Source organism: Phascolarctos cinereus, unplaced genomic scaffold, assembly GCF_003287225.1.
Source record: "Phascolarctos cinereus isolate Bilbo 61053 unplaced genomic scaffold, phaCin_HiC Scaffold_4;HRSCAF=312, whole genome shotgun sequence".
Taxonomy (NCBI): Eukaryota; Metazoa; Chordata; class Mammalia; order Diprotodontia; family Phascolarctidae; genus Phascolarctos; species Phascolarctos cinereus.
In genome coordinates, this window is record NW_027555847.1 from 16871403 (window position 1) to 16895706 (window position 24304).

Below are 24304 nucleotides of genomic sequence, written 5' to 3' on the forward strand. Positions count from 1 at the left end.
TATTCCTCCCCCATTTCCTGCCTCTTTTTGTGTGCCGTCTCTTTCCATTAGATTGTAAGCTCCTGGAGGGCAGGAACTGTCTTTTTCATTAATTGTGCTTAGTATGATGCCTGTCACAGAGTGGGCACTTGATAAGTATTTACTGAATTGGAATGAAGAAACAGGACCTTATTTTGTTTATCTTTATACCCCCAAATAATACATTGATTCATATATAGTGGGTACTTTAATATTTTTGAATAAATGAATGAATAGCTGAAACTTTTGTGGAAAAAAAACCCTCTGTAACTGCAGTTCAGTATATTTCTCCCTAATCCATAATAGCTATCAATTTATTCTAATATCCAATTTTATTCAAAGACTTTGCTTAGAATGTTTCTTTATAGCTACCTCCAAATCTCTTAATTTCAAGACCATAGGCTTCCATTCCCACGGCTCTTGGGGCTTCAAGTCAAATTGGCAGTTTGTATAGATTAAGTTCATCGGCCTCCCTGTACCATCTCTCCTCTAGCTAGAATCCTCTCTCCCTCATCACATTCAGCTTATCATATGAGAGAATTTAATTGACCCACTTACCTCCCTGCCTTATTTTTGCTTCTTCTGCACACAGCAGAATTCAAAAGAAGAATAGCCACTTTCACGGGTATAACCCTGAATAGATAGATCCCTATATCACAGATTATCTACCCTACCTTATAAGCTTGCCTTTTAAAGCAGTATTTAAACAGGGAGCAATGTTTTAAAATAAGTGGTTTTGTCACAGACCTTAACAAAATTGGCAAGAGCATCTTTTTTTTAGGAACAAAATTTGGAGCAAAAATGGTCTCAGGCAACTAGAATCTTGATAACTAAAGAACCAATGTCTATGACTAAGTTAATATAAGCATTTACTTAAAACTTACAGAATTATTCTGTAAACACAAGTTCACAAGACAAAAATTCTGTTGAAAACCAAACAGAAATGAAGCCAACAGGCAAGGTAGACTTTCCTCAATTTTTCTCAGGTCTATTGTTAATTGATGTTCTTGAAGTCTAATATATATGATTATTCCATAGTTGGTATGTGACTTGAGTGGATCGTCTTTCTTTTTTTTTTAATCTACCAACGACTTTTTCTAAGAGCAGCTCAGATCACTCAAAGGCTATGTGAATAGAGCACATGTTTTGGTAGAATGTGACATGCTGGAAAGACTCTCAGTAGAAGCTTAGTAGTGGAAGACTTTGCCTTCTCAGACCAGCCTAGCTGAGCCCAGCGGCATTCATTATCAGATAAGCCACCGGGTGATGAACATTTGCACCACAGTAACTCTCAGAGGATCCTGGCAGAGTGGATATAGAGCCAGCCAGGAAGAGCTAGGTTCAAACACTGACTCTAACACATATGAGGCATGTGAACATGGACAAGTCACTTAAACTCTAAGGTGCTTGGGAAACTCAAACTGTATGAGTTTCTGAGTTTTCCTTATACAGGTGAACTCACAGGTTCCATCCTCTCCCTCCCTGCAAATAAAGCTCTTGAAAATAATCTACTAAGTTCAGTGAGGTTGCAATCTACATTGTGGGCGGGACTAGCCACACTGAGGAGACTCTAGAACCTTGAAGTCATAGCCTGGTTTCCATCTATTTCCTGCTGAAGTCATTCTCTGATGTTCAGTAATGGTGTGGAAGTGACACGACCATTTCAAAGGCTATGTCTGTTAGTTCAGCATAAACTCTGGCAGTTCGTATCCAGCTAGAAGATATTTTAGTACAGGTCAGGTGATGTGCATCCTGGCCACTGATGACCCTGCCAGATCTCAGGCTCTGTAATTCTTCCCAGCTAAGTCTAAACAAACCAAAGAAAGTTAGACACCAGGTAATGACTTCTTTGGCTAATGACTTTGTTGTCCAAATCACATGGATGAAAATTCAAAATGGTCTTCATTCCTGAGTGGTCATCCACCAATGGTGGATGAAATGGTGAATGAAAACAAAGGTAAAAAGCAAAGGGTGCTCTGCATCCCAAATTCTGAAATTGTCACAAATGGTAATTTTATCATCAGAATGGTTATTTTCCCTGGCATTTGTCTTTTCACAGCTCCCACCCAATATTCTTAGTTCTGCCCTTTGGGTCCACGTGCTGACAGGACTAATCCCTCTTCCATGTGAATTTCACTACTGTTGCTCCTAATGGGCAATCTTTGTTCCATGACAATTGAATGGACACATACTACACTGTCAGAGTGATAGATCCAAATCCACAATAATATTCTCACTATAAACATAGAGAAAATAGAAAAGGAAATTTCCAGCTAAATGGAACAATAACTTATCCTTGGGGAAATGAATAAAGGAATTGGTTTTGCCATATATCCAAAGATAACATGAAACATAATTTCCTTAAATACGTGATCATTTAAGTTTACATTAGTCATGATGAGTGTAAACAAACTAATCACCTTGTAGTTTGTCATAGCTTACTCACAAACATCTGTTGCAGAGAATGAAGAAGTAAAGAGATTTTGTGAAGAATATGACAAATTGTTAATTAATTCAGTCACGTCCAGCTCTTCATAACCCCATGGACTTCTGTCCATGGGATTTTCTTGACAAAAATGCGAGGTTTGCTATTTCCTTCTCTATTGTGTATCCATTTTACAGATGAGGAGCTGAGGCAAATAGGGTTAAGTCATGTGCCAAAGGTCACACAGCCAGTAAGTATCTGAGCTCACATTTGAACTCAGACCTTCTGGCTCCAAGCCTGGTACTTTATGTACTGAACCACATATCTGCCCATTTGACAGAATTTGACAAAAGCCTAGTCTGAATTGTCAATATATCCCTTGGGCACTCAGGTGCTTCAAAGAAGGCCAACTGAAACTACGATGACAAATATGGTTCAGGATCAAGGAACAAAAGAGATTGAAGAGTCCTCAGAAGCATCATGCCTAAGCACCATTAATATTTCATTCAGTATGGCACAGAATGAGACAAACATAGAATAATATCACAAAAATGAAATGGATGCTGTCTTAGAAAACAACTGAAAACAGATGTAACAGTCGTTTCAGAATCAGTTAAACAAATGATTATGTGACATCAGATCATCCCATTGGGGTAGGACTAAGCCTTATAGGCAAGGGGAAGGGATCTATAATGCATATTCAGTTCAATAATATTCTCTTTTTCTATTTTGTTAATGTATAATTGTAAGGATATGACTTCCCATGGGGACTGCTTTAGTTGTACCTCAGAAATTTTTGTATGTTGTGTTATCATTTTCTTTTACAAAGTCATTGCTTCCATGATTTTTTTTTTGACCCAGGCACTCTTTAAGATTACAGTATTATGTCTTCATTTGTGTCCATAGCTTTTGTTTGTGGCTCCCAAACCAGTTTTTATTTTTATTCCATCATGGTTCGTAAAGGATATATTGAGTAATTCTGCCTTTTCACATTTGTTTGCAAAATCTCTTTTAACTTGTACGTGGTCAATTTTTATAAAAGTTCTATGTGCTACAGAGAAATACGTATATTCTTTTGCTGTCCAATTTAGAGAAGAAGACATAAGTCTTTTAACTCTAGTTTCTCCAGAAATTTGTTCAGTTTCATATTTGCTTTTTTATTTTTCTCTCAGTTAGACTTATCCAAAACTGATAGGGGGATATTGAAGTCTCCTGTCCCTATTGTGTTACTGTCTATGTCTCCTTGAAACTCAGATGATGTTTTCTTTATGAAATTCAATGCTAAGACATTTGGATTATATACATATATTTCATTTTATTTTTTAAAATTTTATTAATTTATTTTGATTTATCAATAATCACTTCCATATGCTTTTGAGCTTAAAATTTTTGTCCCCTTTCATCCGCACCACCCTCCCCAAGATGGCGCACAATCTGCTATAGGCTATACATTTACATTCCTATTACACATATTTTCACATTAGTGATGTTGTAAGTAAAAATTAAAACCAATAGGAGGAACCATCAGAAAGAGGAAACAAAACTCAATGGAAGAGAAAAAAATAGCAATTCAACTTCCTTAGTTTTTTCTTTGAATGTAGATAGCATTTTCCATCACAAGGCCTCTGGAGATGTCTTAGATCCTTGTATTGCTGGGAAGGGTTAAGTTTATCAATATGACTCATCGCACAACATGGTTGTTATTGTGTACAACATTCTTTTGGTTCTGCTCATTTCACTCAGCATCAGACCATACAAGTCTTTCCAGGTTTTTCTGAAGTCAGCCTGTTCATCATTTCTTATACCACAACAGTATTCCATTTACATACATATACCACAACTTGCTCAGCCATTCCCCCGTTGATGGGCATCTTCTCAATTTCCAATTCTTTGCCACCACAAAACAGGTGCTATGAATATTTTTGTACATGTGGGTCCTTTTCCCATTTGTGTGATCTCTTTGGGATATAGCCCTAGAAGGGCTATTGCTGGGTCAAAGGGTATGCCCATTTTTATAGCCCTTTGGGCATAGTTCCAAATTGTTCTCCAAAATGGTTGGATCATTTCACAACTCCACCAACAATGCATTAGTGTTCCAATTTTCCCACATTCTTCTCCAACATTTATCATTTTCCTGTTTTGTCATGTTGGCCAATCTGATAGGTGTGATGTGGTACCTCAGAGTTGTTTTGATTTGCATTTCTCTAATCAATAATGATTTAGAGCATTTTTTCATATGACTATAGATGGTTTTAATTTCTTCATCTGAGAACTGTCTGTTCATATCCTTTGACCATTTATCAATTGGGGAATGGCTTGTGTTCTTATAAATTTGTCTTAATTCTCTATATATTTTAGAAATGAGGCCCTTATCAGAGAGACTGGTTGTAAAAATTCTTTCCCAATTTTCTACCTTCCTTCTAATCTTAGTTGCATTGGCTTTGTTTGTGCAAAAACTTTTCAATTTAATGTAATCAAAATTATCCATTTTGCTTTTCATAATGTTCTCTATCTCCTGTTTGGTCATGAATTCTTCTGTTCTCCATAGATCTGATAGGTAAACTATTCCTTGTTCTCCCAGTTTGCTTATGTATCAGCCTTTATATCTAAATCATGAACCCATTTTGACTTTATTTTGGTATATGGTGTGAGATTTGGTCTATGCCTAGTTTCTGCCATACTCTTTTCCAGTTTTCCCAGCAGTTTTTTTCAAAGAGTGGGTTCTTATCCAGAAGCTGGGGTCTTTGGTTTATCAAATAATAGATTACTATAGTCATTGACTACTGTGTCTTGCATATTTAACCTGTTCCACTGATCCACCACTCTATTTCTTAGCCAGTACCAAGTAGTTTTGATGATTGCCGCTTTAAAATACAATTTAAGATCTGGAATTGCCAGGCCACCTTCCCCTGCATTTCTTTTCATTAGTTCCTTTGATATTCTGGACCTTTTGTTTTCCAAATGAATCTTGTTATTATTTTTTCTAACTCTATAAAATAATTTTGGTAGTTTGATTAGTATGGCACTGAATAAGTAAATTATCTCAGGTAGGATTGTCATTTTTATTGTATTAGCTCAGCCTACCCATGAGCAACTGATGTTTTTCCAATTATTTAGATCTGACTTTATTTGTGTGAAAAGTGTTTTGTAATTGTGTTCATAGAGTTCCTGGGTTTGTTTCAGGAGGTAGACTCCTAAATATTTTATAATGTCTACAGTAAGTTTAAATGGATTTCTCTTCTCTATGCTGTTGGGCTTTGTTGGTAATATATAGAAATGCTGATGATTTATGTGGGTTTATTTTATAGCCTGCAACTTTGCTAAAGTTGTTTATTATTTCAAATAGTTTTTTATGTAATTCTTTAAGTATATCATCTTGTCATCTGCAAAGAGTGATAGTCTTTTTTCTTCTTTGCCTATTCTAATGCCTTCAATTGCTTTTTCTTCTCTTATTGCTAAAGCTGACGTTTCCAGTACAATATGGAATAACAGTGGTGATAATGGACATCCTTGTTTCACCCCTGATCTTATTGGAAATGCTTCTAGTTTGTCCCCATTACATATTATGCTTGCTGAAGGTTTTAGATAGATGCTATTTATTATTTTAAGGAAGACTCATTTATACCTATGCTTTCTAGTGTTTTAATAGGAATGGTGTTGTATTTTCAAAAGCTTTTTCTGTATTTATTGAGATGATCATGTGGTTTCTGTTGGTTTTGGTGTTGATATGCTCAATGATGCTGATAGTTTTCCTAATATTGAACCAACCCTGCATTCCATTATATACATTTATTACTGATATTGATTTGCTGCCTCTGATTTCTTTAAGCCTAACATACTTTTTTTTTGGTTGGGCAATGGGGGTTAAGTGACTTGCCCAGGGTCACACAGCTAGTAAGTGTTATATGTCTGAATCTGGATTTGAACTCAGGTCTTCCTGAATCCAGGGCTGGTGCTCTATTCACTGTGCCACCTAGCTGCCCCCTCAGCCTAATATACTTTCCTGGGTAGCTAGGTAGAGCAGTGGATAGAGTGCCGGGCTGGAGTCAGGAAGACTCCTTTTCCTGAGTTCAAATCTGGCCTCAGACACTTACTAGCTGTGTGACTCTGTACAAGTCACTTAACTCTGTTTGCCTCAATTTCTTCATCTGTAGAATGAGCTGGAGAAGGAAATGGCAAGCCATTCCAGTATCTTTACCAAGAAAACTCCAAATGGGAATCATAAAGTTGGACATAACTGAAATGGCTGAAGAACAATGAGACAGTTTTCTACAGTTTCTTTTGTCCCTTTTTAATGTTTGTTTTTGTTTTGTCTGGTAGCATGATGGCAGCTCCTGATTTTTTGGATTCACTTGATGTGTAGTATTCCATTGTCTCATTTTTAATTTGTGTATGTTTTTCTCTTTAAAATGTGTTTCTTGTAAGCAACAGATTATAGGGTTTTGTTTTCCTATCCAATCTGTTACTCTTTTTTGTTTTATTGGATTGTTTAATCCATTCACATTTAAAGTTATAAGAGTTAGTTTTATAATTTCCTCCATCTGTCTCTAAATGTTTTTAAAGTTATGATTTCTTCCCCCTTTTGCTGTAAACATAGTATTATTTTATTTCGGTTTCTTTAATCTTTTTTTTTTAAGGTGGACCTCTTCCCACTGACATTTTCCCTTCATCCCTCATCCCCTCTTCTCATTTGTAATCTCTTGTCCTTTAGGGTTTTGTTTATTAGTTTCTCTATCCCATGTTTATCTGGTTATGTATTTCTTCTCCCTCTTTTTTCTTCTTAGATTCTCAGGTAAATTTCCCTCTCCTCTCCTCTCCTTCAGCTAGTTTCATTCATTAGGTTTTTAAAATTTCAGTTTTGTGCCCCTTTTCTGTGTACCTATATGTTCATCTAGAACCGTGTCTCTATGTCACAGATAGACATAGAGCTGGGCTTGGACTTTTACAGTGAGAGCAGCAAAGCGTGGATCGTATTGATGGCATTGTACAGAGCTTTCTGTTCTTAAATCATTCATTTCCTCAAAATTAATTTCTTTAATTCTAATATTCTCCTGGTCAAGTTACATGCCTATTAATCATCAAAAAGCAATCTCTAAAGAATCAGAATTACAGAGGGAAAAGGAGCAATGGAAAGACACATGAGGGATGTACATCAGTCGTATCATCTAAGCAACAATGACTTGGATGTGTAAAGTGTTCTGCATCTTTAAGGTGGAATGGTCACAAGGAATAAATGAAGAAGAGCCAATGCTCAAGCCAGTAACCACAAGATATAAAAAAAGTAAATGAAGGCTTCTAGGAAATGGGGAGAATTTTGTAGAGTGGATTAACTTAAGACGCAGATGAGAATAATCTTTTCAGGGTAGCTAAATGTATTAGTGAACACAGCCAGTGCTGAAGTCAGGAAGACTCCTCTTCTTGAGTTTAAATCTGGCTTCAGATACCGACTATCTGTGTGACCCTGGACAAGTCACTTAGCCCTGTTTGCCTCAGTTTCCTCATCTGCCAAATGAGCTGGAGAAGGAAATGGCAAACCACTCTAGTATCTTTGCCAAGAAAACCGCAAAGGGGGTCACAAAGAGTTAGACACAACTGAACAACACCAAATCTTTTCTCTGCTACTCATTCTCTGTGGGAGAAGTCACTTAATTACCCCAGGACTCAGTTTCCTTATCTGTAAAGTGGGGGAATGGGGTTGGACCAGATGACCTCGAAGATCCTTTTTGGCTTTCTATCTATGATCCTATGGTCTCAAAAGGATGAAGATGAGAATTGTCTGGTTTTCCAACCTTCCCCATGAGGCATTCAGCGAGCACCTTCCACGAGCTGAGGATACGACATTCTAATAAAAAGTAGCTCAGACACACAAGCAGCTTATTGAGTGCATACGCCCTGACCATCTAAGTGTGTACAAGGTTCACATTTGGATAAACACCCTTGGACTTTGTTTGCCAGACCATCCAGCAAATGATTTCATGGAGTGACCAGGAACCTAAAATTGACACCATATGGAAACAGAGTGCACATATGAAATCATGTGCTGCAGTGTTAACAGCCTCCTGATTTGTGGCTGCAAGTAATAAATGAATTATATTAATTTTGTAGCTGCAAGCTAATTTCTCCAGAATTACTTTTTAATAACCGGCATCATGTTGGCTGCTAAGATTTAAATACATTTAAGAACAAATTTGTAGACTTTTAAGTAATGCTAGATTATCATTTTGAAAGCCTAAGAGTTCATTTAATATTTTCCTTTCACTGAATAATTGTAAAGTCTTTTGCCAAGCTGGGTGGCTTAGCAGACAAGGAAGGAAAGTAAGGACGTTCAGCACTTGGAGAGTTAAAAGCCCTCCTGCAGCCAACTCCCAGAGATTGCATTACTTGCATGGTTTTTCTACTTGAAATATTATTTATATTTGTCCTAAAATTCAATTTTTTCTCTTTCCTTCCACCCTAAAATATTATAAACCAGTATTAGGACAAAACTTGATTTGAGAATTCTGTTTGGGGTACTTTAGACTCCCAGGTGGCAATCTCAGCTCCATTATTTGGGCACCTTAGTGAATTATCATTCATGACATAATTTCTTTCCCCTAGCCCACTGCAAGGACTTTGGGTTTACACAGAAAGAGTTCAATCCTGGACACAACTCTAAAAGGTCAGGTTCTTATTTCAAAGATGTGCTAACTTGGGGTTATTCCAGGACCATCATAAAATACAAATGAACTATGATCCATACCTAAGTCCCTCACAAGTGGGTAGTAGGATCCTCACTGGATATAGTTACTTATGAGTATCACATATGGTTCAACTTTTATTTCCTCCACCACAGACAATATACAAGGTGAAAGAGAATCATCAGAGCCCATGAACAAAAACATGGAGTACTTAAATAAGCCCATTAGACTCTATCGACTCTTGCCTCACGCCTCCTGGAATCTAAAGATGCTTTGAGATGCTTAGGCAAACATTCCCCATGCCCCTTCTATGTATGTGATGCCCAGTAGCATCACAGAGCACTGGTGCAGTTCATATCTCCTCATTTCCATGACATGACTTTGGTCCTCCAGCTTCAAGACCATCCTCTTTCTTCTCCAAACTCTGTATTGTTGAAGAAATCTCATCCTTTGGGAGGCTCAACTCTCTGCTTCTTGGTAACACCAGAACATGCATGGAAGGCCCATTATCCAGAACCCTAGAACCCTAGTCTCTGCCCTGTGTTTAGAAAAAAAAGAAAAGGAAGACCAGAAAGGCCTCAGGAAACCAAAGGCCGTGATTTTCCCTCCCAGGCTGCGTAGGCAGCTGGCCATATGCTTCTCTTGTCAGACAACATCTGATATGTTTCCTGTCTTGCTGCTATCTAGTGTAGAAATCCAAGGAAGAACAAGTACGGGAGAAGCAGCAGATAGGTCTCTTCCCACAAGAGTCCGTTCCTCCTGGCTGTCAGTTGCCAATTATCTTGGAAACAGCGTCATTCACTGGAGACCAATAGTAGCTAGGACCTGTGTATTTTTATGGAAGATGCCCTTCTACTAAAGGTCCACACCTTGTCCTCTCATCAAGGTGATGGGGGAAGGGGACAGGGTTCAAATTGATAAGGGATTTCCTGAGCATCCCTCTTATAGAGGACCAGCTAGTTGCCACCGGGGGGAGAGCACTGGGTCTGGGATCAGGGGGATCTGAGTTCAAATCCAGCTTCAGACACTAAGTAACTGTGTGACCCTAAGCAAGTCACTTAACCACTGTCTGCTTCAGTTTCCTCAAATATAAACTGGAGATAACAACAGCAACAGCCTCATAAGGATAAAATGAAACATTTGTAAAGTGTTTAACACAGTGCCTAGCACATACTAGATGCTATAGAAATACTTACCCCATTCCATTATGGATGTAGGGCTGAAAAGGTCCTCAGAGGACACCTAGTTCAACCCTCTTACTTTATATAGATGAACAAACTGAGGGCCAGAGAAGTGGAATGTCTTGCCCAAAGTTACAAAGGAAGTAAGCATTAGAGGTTGGATTTGAACCGGCATCTTCCATCTTCAGAATCTGTCCTTTTTCCACTATATGATTACATTTATTGATTTATTTTTCCCCCAGTTCTTCTAGGCTGAAAATTGAGAAGTTTGGAAAGCCAACTTTGTTTTATAACGCATAAGGTTTTGAATGCCAGGCTGAGAGCTTTAGACTCTATCATGTAGGCGCCCGGGAGCCATTGAAGGTTTCTGAGGTTGGGAATGGCATAATGAAAAAAAGGTATATGTTAGGAAAGTAAACCTGGTTTCAGTGTTCAGGGCCAATTGGAGTGAGGGGACAACAGCATCTGACAGCCTAGTGAAGAGGCCATTGTTACAATCCAGGCCTCAGTTATTAAGAAAAAAAATGGACACGATTTGGAGGCAGGGGCATGGTGGAAAGGAGACTGATCCTGAGTTAATTGCTTTTTTGCAGGCTGGTCTATCTTGCTTTGCATACTTGTAGTTTATCTGACATCTCTCTATGGTTTACAGTGGAAAGTCAAACACCAGGCTTCTGGAAATTGACAGCCCATTCATAGCAGTGCCATCAAACCAGATCAGAATATAACAGGGAAATATTTAACAAATGAAATAAAAATACAATACAGCACAGATCATCTTAATGTGTGTTGTGTAAGTCAATATGCAGCTGGCAGGGATCTTTAGAAGTCACAAGACTTCTTCTTGTTCAGTCGTTTTCAGTTGTCTGACTCTCTGTGACTGTATTTGGGGTTTTCCTGGCAAAGTTACAGGAGTGGTTTGTCATTTCCTTCTCCAGCTCAGTTCACAGATGAAAAAACTGAGGCAAATAGGGTTAAGTGACTTGTCCAGGGTCACACAGTTAGTCACTTAACTTCTCTCTTTCCTTTTTTTTTTTTTAGGCAATTGAGGTTAAGTGACTTGCCCAGGGTCATACAGCTAGTAAGTATCAAGCGTTTGGTCTAAGGCCGGATTTGATCTCAGGTCCTCCTGACTTCAGGGCCGGTGCTCTATCCACTGTGCCACCTAGCTGCCCCGTCACTTAACTTCTCTAAATCAAATGACCTGATTTCAGATCCCACTTTAGATACCTACTGTACAACTTTGGGCAACATTACTTGGCCTTCCTGGACCTCAGTATTCCATGCCAATCATACACCACAACTTGGTCAGCCATTGCCCAGTTGATCCCTGACCATAATTTTGGTCGAATTACTGAACTAGTAGATGAGGGAAATGTGGTAAATGTAGACCACCTTGTTTTTGCCAAGCATGTAGTGAAGTATTTTGTGCAATTCTTCTGGGAAAGATGGAGAGATGTGGACTAAACCATACTGCAAGCAGAAGTCGAGCTGGTCTGATGGCTGGCCTCAAAGAGTCATCCTCAGTGGTTCAATGTGGTTCAACCTGGCAGCAAGGATTTGGTGGAATAACTCTGCTGGGCCTTGTGCTGCTTACCATTTTCAATCAAGGCCTGAATGAAGGCACAGATGGGAAGTGCATCAAAATTTCAGGTGACGTGGAGAGAGGAGGCATAGTTGATGTGGAGGATGGCAGAGTCAAAATCCCCAAAGTTCTTGAAAGGCCAGTATACTGGGTTCAATGTCATAAGTCAGATAGTCAGTCAACTAGCATCTATTGAGTGCCTTGATATTTAGCTCTGTGTCTGGTCTGGAGATACAAAGAAATGTAAAAGACAGTGCCTGCCCTTGAGAAGCTTAAAGTCTAATGGGATAAAATTGGGGTAAATGTGAAGTCTGACATTTAGGTTAATAACAATCAGCTTCAAAAGTATAAAATATAAGAGTCAAATTACACAGCAGTGTATCTGAAAAAGATCTGGGGATCTGAGTGGAGTGAAAGTTGAATTGAGTGATGTATAAACAGCCAAGCCAATATGATCTTGGGTTGCATTGAGTGGGGGAGAATTTCCAGAATAGAACAGTGATGATACCATTGTATTATGTTCTGGTTAGACTGTAGCTAGAGTAAGTGTAAAGTTTGGGGTGCCATAGTTCAGGAAGGATGTTGAGAAACTGGGGAGTCCAGAGGAAGACAACCAGGATTGTGAAGGGCCTTAAGTTCCTATCTAATGAGTATTTGTTAAAGGACCTGGGAATATTTATCACAGAGATGAAAAAACTCAAGAGGAATGGCACATTATAGTTGTCAACGTGTTTAAAGGATGGTCATGTGGAAGGGGGGGGTTATCTGTCCTATTTGGCCCAAGAGGTTAGAAACAGGAATAATGGGTGAAAGTAGCAAAGACACAAGTTTAGGATCGATGTCAGGAAACATTTCCTGACAAATAGAACTGTCCCAAAGTAGAACAGTCTGCTTTTAGAAGGTAGTGGAGTACCCCTAGGCAGCTAGGTGTTGCAGTGAATAAAGCATCGAGCTTGGAATTAAGAAGAACTGAGTTCAAATCCAGGCTTGGACCGTTCTGGCTATGTGACTTTCTGCAAGTCATCCCATTTCTGTCTGCCTCAGTTTTCTCAACTCTAAAACAAGGATACTAATAGGACCTATCTCACAGGGTTGTTGTGAGGATCAAAGGAGATGACATATATAAAGTGGGCAGCAGATGTGGCAGTAGATAGAATGCTGGGCCTGAAGTCAGGAGGACCTGAGTTCAAATCTGGCCACAGACACTTACTAGCTGTGTGACCCTGGGTAAGTCACCTAATGCTATTTGCCTCAGTTTCCTCATCTGTGAAATGAGCTAGAGAAGGATATGGCAAACCACTTCAGTATCTTTGCCAAGAAAACCCCAAATGGGGTTACAAAGAGTCAGGCATGATTGAACATATACATACATATATACATGTACACATACATACAGGGTACTTAGCACAGTGTCGGATACATACTAAGTCCCTAATACGTGCTTGTTCCCTCTTTCTTTTCACCCTCTCATTGGAGATCTGTAACCAGAAGCTGGTTGACCATTTGTCAGGTGCGTTGTAGTTCAGATTCCTTTTAGGGATGTCACTTCCTACTCTCGAATTCTGTGATTTGGGCTGGCATTAGAGTGAAGGATAGTTTGGAAAAAGTAGCAAGCGGAGGCAGAAAGGCCTAGCAAAAGTTATGGTGGTCCAGGGAGATAATGATGAGGGCCTGTCTTAGGATGGTGTCAGTGGTGACAGAAAACAAGGATACATACACATTAGAAAGGTGGAAGGAACTGAATTTGTAGGTGGATTGGATTTGAGATGAGTCAGATCAATCTCACCAAATATGGCACTGGACTAAGGTCATGGACTTGGTGATGAGAAGGTCTGTTTCAGAGCTGGTTCAGCAGCCACAGTTTGGGGGATGATGGAGAGGTTTTCTTTTTCGTTTTGTTTTTTTTTTCCACTTTATTTTTTCATTTGTTTGTTTTCAGAGAAAATTGGGGTTAAGTGACTTGCCCAGGGTCACTCAGCTATGTGACACTGGATTTGAGCTCAGGTCCCCCTGACTCCAGGGCTGGTGCTCTATCCACTGTGCACCTGGCTGCCCCTTGGAGAGTATTTGGGGAGGCTGTGTGGTTCAAAGGAAAGAACCCTGGAGGAGAGAGGCTTGAATCTCAGCTCCGCCACCTGCTCCCTGTGTGACCTTGGGAAAATCTTTACCTTCCTGAGCTGTGGGTTCCTCTTCTATAAAGTGAGGGTGCTAGACTGTATGTGAGTGATCTGCGTTCATGATGCTGTGTGTGAGGACAGTAGGTATGAGAAGTTGCAAGTATAGACCATTCATTCTGACATGGCTGTGAAAGGAAGAAGAGAGGGGATGGGAGGCTCCAATGGACAGCAGTCAAATGAAAGTTTTTGTTACTGTTTGTTTTCTAGATAAGGAAGTCTCATGCACCATTAACAGCACTAGAAAAGGGCAGAGAGAAGATGCTAGAGAAAGGGGCTGATTAAAGGAAAGAACTTCATTTGTTTTTATTTTTCTATCCTCAATGCCTAGCACGATGCCTGGCACATAATATTTGTTGAATGAATGAATAACACGAAGAAGAAAGTCCACGAGATAAATCACCAAGACTACTCTGATTGTCTGAGAATTTCTCGTGAGAATGAAGGGTTGCCTTGAGCTGGGGAGATGGAGGAAGGAAGGCCTCCAAAAGGCAGTGCTTTCTGAGCTGGGTGTTGAAGGGTCTCATTGCAATGGGCTGCTTTGTTGCCCTTGGCTCCATTCGACTCTTTGGACTTTGTCAGCTCTACCCCAGCAACCTTATCACCCTGGGACATGCTTCTGCCTTTCCAGCCACCTCCTGCACCTGGTGAGTTCAAAGCCAGAAACTCCACTTGAGGAAATTCGCAAGCCAGCCATGTTCACTCCTCTTTTGACTCTTGTCCTAACTCTCAGGACTTCACCTTGCTCCCATGTCCCACTCTGTACCTTCCTCTCCTTCCTTTTAGCTCTCTCTTATGTGTTGCCTTACTGAAGCAGAATGTAAGCCTCTTGAGAGCAGGCCTAGCTTTCTTTTTGCTTGCATTTGTATTTGCAATACATAGTACAGTGCCTGACCCATAGTAAACACATCATAAATCTATCTATCTATCTATCTATCTATCTATCTATCTATCTATCTATCTATCTATCTATCTATCTATCTATCTATCTATCTATTTATCTATCTATCTATCTCTCTATCTGTCTGTCTGTCTGTCTGTCTGTCTATCCATCCGTCCGTCTGTCCGTCTGTCTGTCTACACTTTCTTCATTTGTAAAATGACTAGGTTGGACAATTTTATATGATCATAGATCCAAAGGTAGGAGTTTTAGGGGCCATCTAATACAACATTGTCACTTGGCAGATGAAAAAATTGAAGCTGAGGAAGGGTAAATGCCCAAGGTCACAGAGGAACTGTCAGTAATGGGACTTGAAGCCAGGTCCTTTGACTCTGGAGTTAATGTTTTTCTGTCGTGATACCCTGGAGTAGCAGCTTGGTATTGTGGATAGAGAGCTGGCTTTGGAGCCAGAAATCCTTGGGTTCATGTCTGACCTTTGACACACCCACTGGCTGGGTGATCCTAGGCTAGTTCCATAATCTCTTGGAGTATGAGGCAACTCCCTAAGACTATCAGTTTCAGAACAGATGTTGACCTGTATTTGTGGGAGTATCTTTATTGGGGATTTCTTTTCACCAAAAAACCCCACAGGTTCAGTCTGTCTCCCCTTTGCTAACATAGTCTTTAGATATTCAGCTCGAAATCCTATAGCCAGATGTCATTCATGCTACAAAGGTATAGAGCAAAATGTGTCTCACCCAGGGAGAAATACATTTACTCTCTAGTTTATAGCTTTAAGAGCAAGAAGGTTCTTTAGAGTTCATACATGTAGTCCAACTTCCTCATTTTACAGATGAGGAAACTGAGGCCCAGAGAAGGGAAATGACTTGCCAAGACTATAATAATCGATCTAAAAAGATCTGGTGGACCATAAGCTCAGTGTGAATCAGTTGCGATGTGGCAGTCTAAAAAATTACTATGATCTTGGGCTGCATAAAGAGGAGAATAACTTCCAGGAATAAGGAGGTGAGGATACCTCTAGAGTGCTGATGGGTCTGGGTCCTCAAAGGCTGTTCTAGTGGAGCTCAGGTTCTGCCAGGCTTCTAGCAAGCCTGAAAGATTGTGAGTCTGACCTCAGCCATCAAGTGAGTCTGCTGAGTAAGGACCAGAGAGCCTCCTTACCAGTAGGCTGATGATGAGTTTTGGCCAAGAAAATCCATTAATTCTTGAGTGCTTTCTAAGCAGAGTCATCCTAAGGAGGAGAGGCAGCGGGGCACAGCGGAAAGGGGACAGCATGGTACAAAGGCGGGGGGCTACATTCAAATCTTGGCTCTCTCACTTATTACCTGGGCAACCTTGGGCAAGTCTCTTCCTCACCTATAGAACACGGGGACGGGATTACAACCTGCCCCACCTCCACATACCATCCTGTATGACTCCTCCCAATGGTGTGCTGGTAAATGCTCTATAACCTACCCCCACCATGTGATTTTTAAGTTGAGTCTGGAACATTAACGTTTTCTCCATCTGTTTCTTAAGTCTCAACCAAGCTCTGCTTTGTAGCGTTTGCCAGTTTGCGAGATGTAAATCCTCATATTGAAAATTTAACAATCGGCTCTCTCTAGTCTGTACCAGGCCGCTCCAGCACACCCCTGTCTGGGAAGAGGCAAGGAACAGACTAAGGCTGTAGTCACAATCCCACGTTCTGACCTCTGCTCTACAGTGGGACAGTGACACATTCATTTATTTATTTATTTCAAATCTCTGAACTACAGGGTCAGGCACAAGGCAAAGTGCTGTTCTCACTGAAACTGCGGGTCACCTTGGAATAAGGGTGGGGGGCCAGAGGAGGGGAGAGGGAGCTAACACCTGTGCTCAGCAGGTAAAGCAACTCGGCAGCATCTGCTTAGTGGGTGGTGTGTGTGTGTATGTGTGTGTGTGTGTGTGTGTGTGTGTGTGCATGTGTGTATGTATGTGTGTGTATGTGTATGTATGTGTGTGTATGTGTGTGTGCGTGTGCGCGCGTGTGTGTTTGAGAGGAGTGGAAAGGGGGCCAGTTTGAATTTTATCTTTGTGTTCCTGTCGGTATATGCTCAATGACAGGAACAGCTGGAGATCCTGAGAGCTGGGGATTAGCCCCCAGGGCACCCGGTGCAAGTCTTCTCCAGGCCCCCAGCCTCGCACTCCAGCCTCCCTCCCAATCCATTGGGTCACAGCGCACAGTCTTGTGGGTGACAGCGAGGCCCTTCTCAGAAGAGGTCCAGAGATAAACAGCCCTCCAGCTCCGGAGAATCTCTGACCATCTCTCGAGAAGGCAGCTTCTCCTCTACCCTAATTCTTTGCCTCGACCTTCCCGGGATTTGTGTGAACAGCTACTAAATTATATTATTTCAGCATGGTCCATTTTCACCTGCTGAGTCCAGAGTTCGGCTGCAGCCAAGCTTCAGTGTGGGAAGCTCCCCTCTGAGGTCCGGCAGCCACTGCAGTCCGACCTGTCGGGGACAGGCTTTGGGAGGGAAGGAGGCAGCCCCACACCCCACCTCTCAGCTAGGAACGCTAGATCAACTGGCATCCCGTCGCGGGTAGCAAGGGGACCTATGAGCACTGCGGTGTCCTACTGCGTGTGGCCCCGAGCCTCACGCTTCAGCATGGAGCGTTCCCCGCTGCAGCCCATCCCGTCGGGGCAGCCCTATGTCTGGCCAGGAAAACATCTACCCCAATTCTGTCCTTCCAGTCATGGGGCAGGCGCAGCCTCACATTTTGGTAAGGGGAGGTCCCCTTTTGGTACAAGAAGTCTGTGTAGCCACGGCAGCCCCAAGTCGACCCTCTCAAGCCCCAGTGCCGTCACGGGGGACCCTAGCTCCAGGCGGTAGACCTGGATGCCTCGGTAGGAAGAGCGAAGGGACCAAATTTTAACTGAGCCTTGTAAAGTAGGCTTGGGTCCCTGATATCTTCAACTTTGGGGAAAATCCAGGGGTGGGAAGGCTGCTGGGGACCGCGGCTGCGTCCCTTTTACCGCACCCCACACCTCCAACCCTCCCAGTCTGGGCTGGGGGCTCTGAGTGACGCCTCTAAAGCCCTCCCAGTCCTGCCGGCAGCCTTGCCCCCTTTTTTCCAACCCCTTTCCTCTAGGCTGTCCGGAGCTGGGGTTGCTCTCCCGAGCGAAGCTCTGGCCCACCTCAGGCCGCTACCGCTAACTGCCCCGCCCGCTACCCCGACGCCAGGGGCGCCGCAACTAGGATCGAGGTGTTTGCAATACTTCAGCGGGGCGGCAGCCCTTTCGTCTGTCTGCCTCGTAGCCGCGGAGGAAAAAAGGGAGAGACCGGTCCGCTAGATTTCCTCGCTCGCCTGGAGGCTGCCTCAGTTTCCCCAGGATACGCACTGCTCACACTTCAGCTTGTGTTTTCCAGTGGCTCTCTGGGTTGGACTTGGAGCAGCAGCCTTAGACTAGGGTGGGGTCTGTCCTCCCCTGCCCGGACCCTCCCTGGGCCCATCCACGTATTTTCCAGGTGTACCAGGGCTTGAGCCTCCGTCTTGCTTACCATTTGCTGGCAGACACCTGGACAAAGTCTAAAAAGGTCATTTGGGCCAGCTAATTTCCACCCGATGTTTACTGTGAGGGGTAGGGGGAGCAGAAGGGGCAGCTGGGCCCAGAGGCTGAGGAAAACCCGCTTTGATTTGGCCTTTCTGAAAACTTTTAACCACATCCTCTCATCCGGCCGACTTAAAACCAAGTGAGTAGAGGCAGGCTCCTCGCCTTACTCTCTCACTCTAGGGCTTTCTCTAAGTTGTGACCACCTTTCCCTTTGGAGCGGGGAGGGGGGTCGGTTCCAAGGCCCCCAGCCTTGTTTCTCCAGTGCCCTGACTGATCTCGTGGAGGGAGGCTGGGGCGGCCCTTCCCAGATTAAGCTGGGCTGCCTGGGAACTTCCCTCAGAGCTCCAGGAAACCGGCTCTGTTTGCTAGGGTTTAGAAATCAAACCCAAAGCTTCTCTTCCCCCCTTAAAAATGTATTAGGAGCGTCTCTGTGAGGAGAAAGAGAAAGCAGCAGCTGGGCTCCCTGAAATCACAAATACTCGGCAAAATATCACAGCTAATAGGTGTGCTTTACCAAAAGGTGGAACATCGCCGTTTAAATGCTTTAAAAATATGAAGTGGGAAAACACAGTTGACACAGGGCTCCAGATGACACGCTGTCCTTGGGAAGGCTGGAAAACACAAAGCAAGCCAGGGCTGAGCATTTTGGATGGCGGAGACGCCTGACGAAAAAAAATCCTGCCACCGCCTGCCTGCTCAGACGTCTTGGTGTCCCATTTGCAAATATTTTAAGAGGAATGAATGATTTCTGAGTCCACCAGTGTTTTTTCTCTCCTAAGAAAGGGAAAATTGCACAGTTTAAAAATACTTTTTTTTCACACTCCTCTTCCTCCTCAGTTTCATCTTCCAGTCTCATTGTCAACTTAGTGACATCCTGGATCTAAAAAGAAAAATCTGATTCTTCAAGTTATAGCATGTGTAATTCCTAATAACTGTAAATACATGATTTTGTTTATCCACTTTTAATAACATGCATTTGTATAATTACTGTACAATCGAAATAGACATCAAGTTCGACTGTGTGCAGGTATTTATTCCACAGTATTTGTCCAGACATACTGTTCAAACAAATTCAGTGAATTTAAAATGGAAAAAAAAATGACCAACCCCCCCCAAACCCCCACTGTCTAGTAGAAACAAAATCACAGTGCTTTACAGACAGAAAAAAATCAAAAGAAAGAAAGAAAAAAGAAAAGAAGTCCTCATAAGAAAAGAGATTTATTATTACATAGAAAATTTCACAATATTTGAAACCACACTTTCAAAACTAGGGAACACCGTCAACTGAGTTGCGCCAGTTACACAGGGCCCAAGCATCTGCTTTGTCTTAATGAGACCGGGGAGGTGAATGACCACTGTTTATTTTCATTTTCCTCATTAATTATGAAAAACTGCATTTAATTCATCTTGCATGGTGAGAGATTGGCCGCGCAGATGTAAGTCGTAAGGGAAGTGGCTGTCTGTGGGCAACCGAAACATGGAACCCTGCCCAAGGGGACCCCTGGGTGGCCCAGCACAGTAATGCATGCCATAATGGTAATTTTTGCCATAGTCCAAGGCTTCTTCTTGCTTCAGGGAAAATATCCCATTATAGTTAATTGGGGGAGGACTTAAGGGGCCTTCAAACTGAGGGCTGGCACACTCTGGGGATGTGCTCTCGTAGAAGGACTCGTAAGCAGTGCAGTAATTGTAGGGCTTCATAGACTTGGGATTCTCCAGAGTTCCATGGCCTGGGGGTGTGCTGAGCTCAGGGCTGTGGTAGGGTGGATAGAAGCTGGAGTAGGGTGACCTTGTGTGGTGGGTCGTCTCACCACCCTGACCCATCAGAAAACTCCTGGCATTGAGCTGTAGGCAGCCTGCCACCAAGTTTGTTGTTGGCTGGGAGAGTCCCTTGCACAAGTTCTGGACGAACGTGAGCAGGTCCGGCCTCTTGCCAATTCGCAAAATCTCCGAAAGGGCCCAAATGTAGTTTTTGGCCAGGCGTAAAGTTTCGATTTTAGAGAGTTTCTGTGTTTTAGAATAGCAGGGGACCACTTTCCTTAAATTGTCCAAGGCATCATTGAGGCCGTGCATCCGGTTTCTTTCTCTGGCATTGGCTTCCTGCCTCCTGAACTTGACCCTTTCCACTCTGATCTTGGTGGTCTTTTTTTTCCTCAAGCCTCTCCTTCGGGGCAACCCATTCTCATCTTCCTCTTCTCTGTCATCTTCCTCTTCTTCTTTCTCTGTTTCTTCTCCAGGGCCCCTTCTGATGTGTTTCCCTCGGAGCACAATCTGCTTTGAAAAGCTTTCTGGTTTCTTAGTTTGCTTTTGGTCCTCAGTTTCTCTGGAAAACTTTCTGCACATCTGGGGCTCTGCCATTACAACAGACTCATCAAATGGGAGTGTTAGCATGGCTCTCTCTACAAGCTTAAATGACCTGAAAAAATGCCAGCACAATATTTAAAGTGTTTTCATTTCCTACTTACATGCAAGCATTTGCTTAATTATCAGATTATATAAATGCAAGGAAACGACTGTTTTTAAAAATATAACACTGACTTACTGAATACTTTTTCTTCATTTGAAAGAAATTTGAGTTTGGGCAGACTAAAATGATGGGGACACTGATCCATGCAATAGCTCAGGTTAGCATAACACCGATTTATCCGAAGTAAGAAGTAAACAAAATCAAGCCAAACATTGCTCCCCACTCCTCTCCTCCCTTGATCATTTACTTTCCTCTCAAACCAGCATTTAGCCCCACAAATTTGACTGTGGAATCCCAGCAAATGCAAAACATGATACAGCAACGAAGAATTTCATTCATCCAATTCCCCTGGGTGCAAAAATGCAAAAAGGTACTGGGTTGTTGCTGCTGTTTGGAAAGGAAAATGCTGGGTTTCCATCACTCAACACTTTAACTTTATCTGCTAAATTATACCACTCTAGATTTGGGCAAATTACTGCTGGAATGCAAGGCTTCAGAGGGCAATGGTTCCATTCAAGACAATTGAAAAGAACACATTCCTTCTGATTAGGTAAGAAATGTACAAAAAAGAGTTACCCTTTTCCTGCTACCAAAAAAAAAAAAAAAGGAAAGAAATAGGTTCACCTGAAATGGACCCTATGATAATAGGAAATGAAATTGTCCTTTAATTTTTTTTCAAAAGGAAAGAGTTTAACTGGTTTTGCATTTAAAAAATGTTAGGTCTGTAGTTTTTCCTTTTTCTGCTTTTAAAGCATCCTGGACAAAACCAAAACAAAATCACAACCAAAAACAGTCTCGCAGGGTTTTTGTTCTACTAGCCTCCGAAGTCTCCCTCCAGCTAATATCTGACAGCGATGGGCTGAGGAGTCAGACGGCAATTGTGCACGTGTGTTCAGAATCCAGAATGAAAAAGCAGAAAAGAATTTCTTTTCCCTATTTTTTGGTTTAGTTTTTTGTTTTCTTTGGGAGGAGCAGGAAAACATTTTGAGTCTTCAAACAAGCAAATATACGAACAGGGACTTTTGAAAGGAACAACCTTTCCTTCCCACCTCCCTCCCGGACCCCTCCCCTTAACACACACACACACACACACACACACACACACACACACACACACAGTAACTCCTAGTAATGTCCACACTTACAATGTTACATAATAGCAGTGAAAGTATGCAAGAATTACATCATGAGAATGAAATACCAAGACAAGTTCTAGGTAATCATAAGCATCTATCTAATACAAGACAATGAGACTGTATCTTTAAATACTTGCATGCAAAGCCAGCCTCCATGGAAATAGATCTTTATTTCTATTACCTTAGGCTTTAATGTCATTCAATAATCAGGGTTCATTTTTTTGTCTTCCAAATCTTTTCAGTCCGAATGTCGCATCGTCTCCTGGAGTCTCTAGATCTGGGTATGGATCTCTGCACTATCTCATTGATCTCTAAAAAGTGACATTGATGCCAACTGCCAGAGCTGGTACCCATGCCATCTGCTAGTGACGTCACAGGGCAGAGAAAAACATGTGATCCTTTCTCTTGGGACCTTCATTCTGCACTGATCATCTGGCATCCCTGTAAGTGGGTACCAGCATTCATGTATCAACACAGAAGGTTAGACTGATAGAAAAAAAAATCTGTACCAGCATTTCACATACTACAGTAAGGTACCTTTCTCCTGGAGCTGCTTCTGATTCACAGGCAATCCATGGAGCTAGGTACATGTCAGGTTTGGGCTTAACCCCTTGTCTGTAGCTGTAACTTTCATAGCTCTTAATGTTGTTTATTTAAAATATGTTTGTTTGTTTGTGTGTGTGTGTGTGTGTGTGTGTGCATACTCTTAGGGTGGGGGTGCTCAGACTTTTAAAAAATGTTGTTCTCTTTTCTGTCTCCCTCTTTCTCTTTCTCCTTTTCTTTCTCTTTTTCTATCTTTCCATCCTTTTTCTTTTTCATTTTGCCCTTCCTTCCTACTTTCCTCTCTCTTTTTCTCTCCCTTCTTCCCTCTCTTCTTCCTTCTTCCTTTCTTCCTTCCTTCCTTCCTTCCTTCCTTCCTTCCTTCCTTCCTTCCTTCCTTCCTTCCTTCCTTCCCCTTCCTCCCTTCCCTCATTTCTTCCTACCTTCCCTATGTCTCTGTCTCTATCTCTCCAACTGTCTCTTTTTCTATATCATATGCCATCTGTGCACCTGCTTGCCTAGGTAGGTGAGAGGAGATGCAACAAGAAACCCCAAATCAGAAAACAGCGGTAATACTTGTGACAGTAAGACCAGGGTTAGCATAAGTATAAGAAATCACCCTGGCCATCTCATTTTTGTTGGGTGTGTATAGTTTATGGGAGCATGTGGATTCCTTTTCATTAACATCCAAGTCTTCAATGCATCCCTGAAATTTAAAATAACAGAACAGATTTCCCATCTGGGGACTGTGAACGATAGCCTCAGATGCTGCTCTACCTCCCCCTTCTTCCACTTCTCTACATCCTTCAAAAGCTTATAAGTGAATGTGTACAATATAATTATAATAATACCAACAGTGATACATAAATATGGGGCAGGTGCACCAGAAGTCCATTTTGAAATGTACCGAACTCTCTCCAGCCCTCTCCAGCCTGCCTGAGACAAGGGGCTTTGCACTTCTCATGTCTCAGTGTCCCTTCATCTCACTCTCAACTTGGCAGGTTCTTTCCTTGGCAGGCAGGCAGTCCTTCCTGCAAAGGCAAAATGAACCAAATTGTCACTCAGGTCTTTGCCTAGTCCTGCCTTGCCTTCTGTTGAACATTTTGACACTGTTTCTATTATTATTAAAATGAATCTTTCTGGTCTTTGGGAAATTTCAGAGTGATTTTCCCTTTCTTCCAACTACCAATATTTTTTCTCTAGGGGTATGTTTTCAAATCTCTTCCTTTTTCTTCTATTGGCATTCCTTTTTTGTATTTTCCTCACTGACCTTATTTTGCACACTGTATTCTTTTTCTTTCTCATCTCATTTTTGGTCTCGTCATCCACAACAGTAGAGAAACAGTTAAAGGAGACTGACAAGACTCCTAGATAAGCCTGGCTGGGAAAATAGGGCTAAACTCCACCTTCCTCTACTTCTGTCCACCTGGTGTGTGAGCACGCCTGCGTGCACACACACACACACACGCACACGTGCACGTGCACACGCATGCATGCACACACTCCACAATTTTAAAATTGCCCCATGAATCACAGATTGTGCCTTATCAGCAAAGCAACAAAAAAACCTAAAAGTTTTTTTAAATAACACAAAATAAACCCAGCATTTGTTGTTTGTTGGACAAC

At 41.9% G+C, this 24304-nt stretch overlaps 1 protein-coding gene across 1 annotated transcript; it reads right to left on the reverse strand.

The window, feature by feature from the left end:
• Window positions 1–19500: 19500 nt before the first annotated feature.
• On the reverse strand, window positions 19501–22825 carry NEUROD6 (neuronal differentiation 6). Its single transcript, XM_020979553.2, has 2 exons — window positions 22320–22825; window positions 19501–20951 (listed from the first exon to the last, which is right to left on the reverse strand). The coding sequence occupies exon 2, from the start codon at window positions 20924–20926 to the stop codon at window positions 19913–19915; it is 1014 nt and encodes a 337-aa protein (XP_020835212.1). The 5' UTR covers window positions 20927–20951; window positions 22320–22825; the 3' UTR covers window positions 19501–19912.
• Window positions 22826–24304: the final 1479 nt, after the last annotated feature.

What these genes read in the sequence shown, in the direction of transcription:
- NEUROD6 (XM_020979553.2), bottom strand. Translation starts at nt 20,926, where the DNA reads ATGCTAACACTCCCATTTGATGAGTCTGTTGTAATGGCAGAGCCCCAG.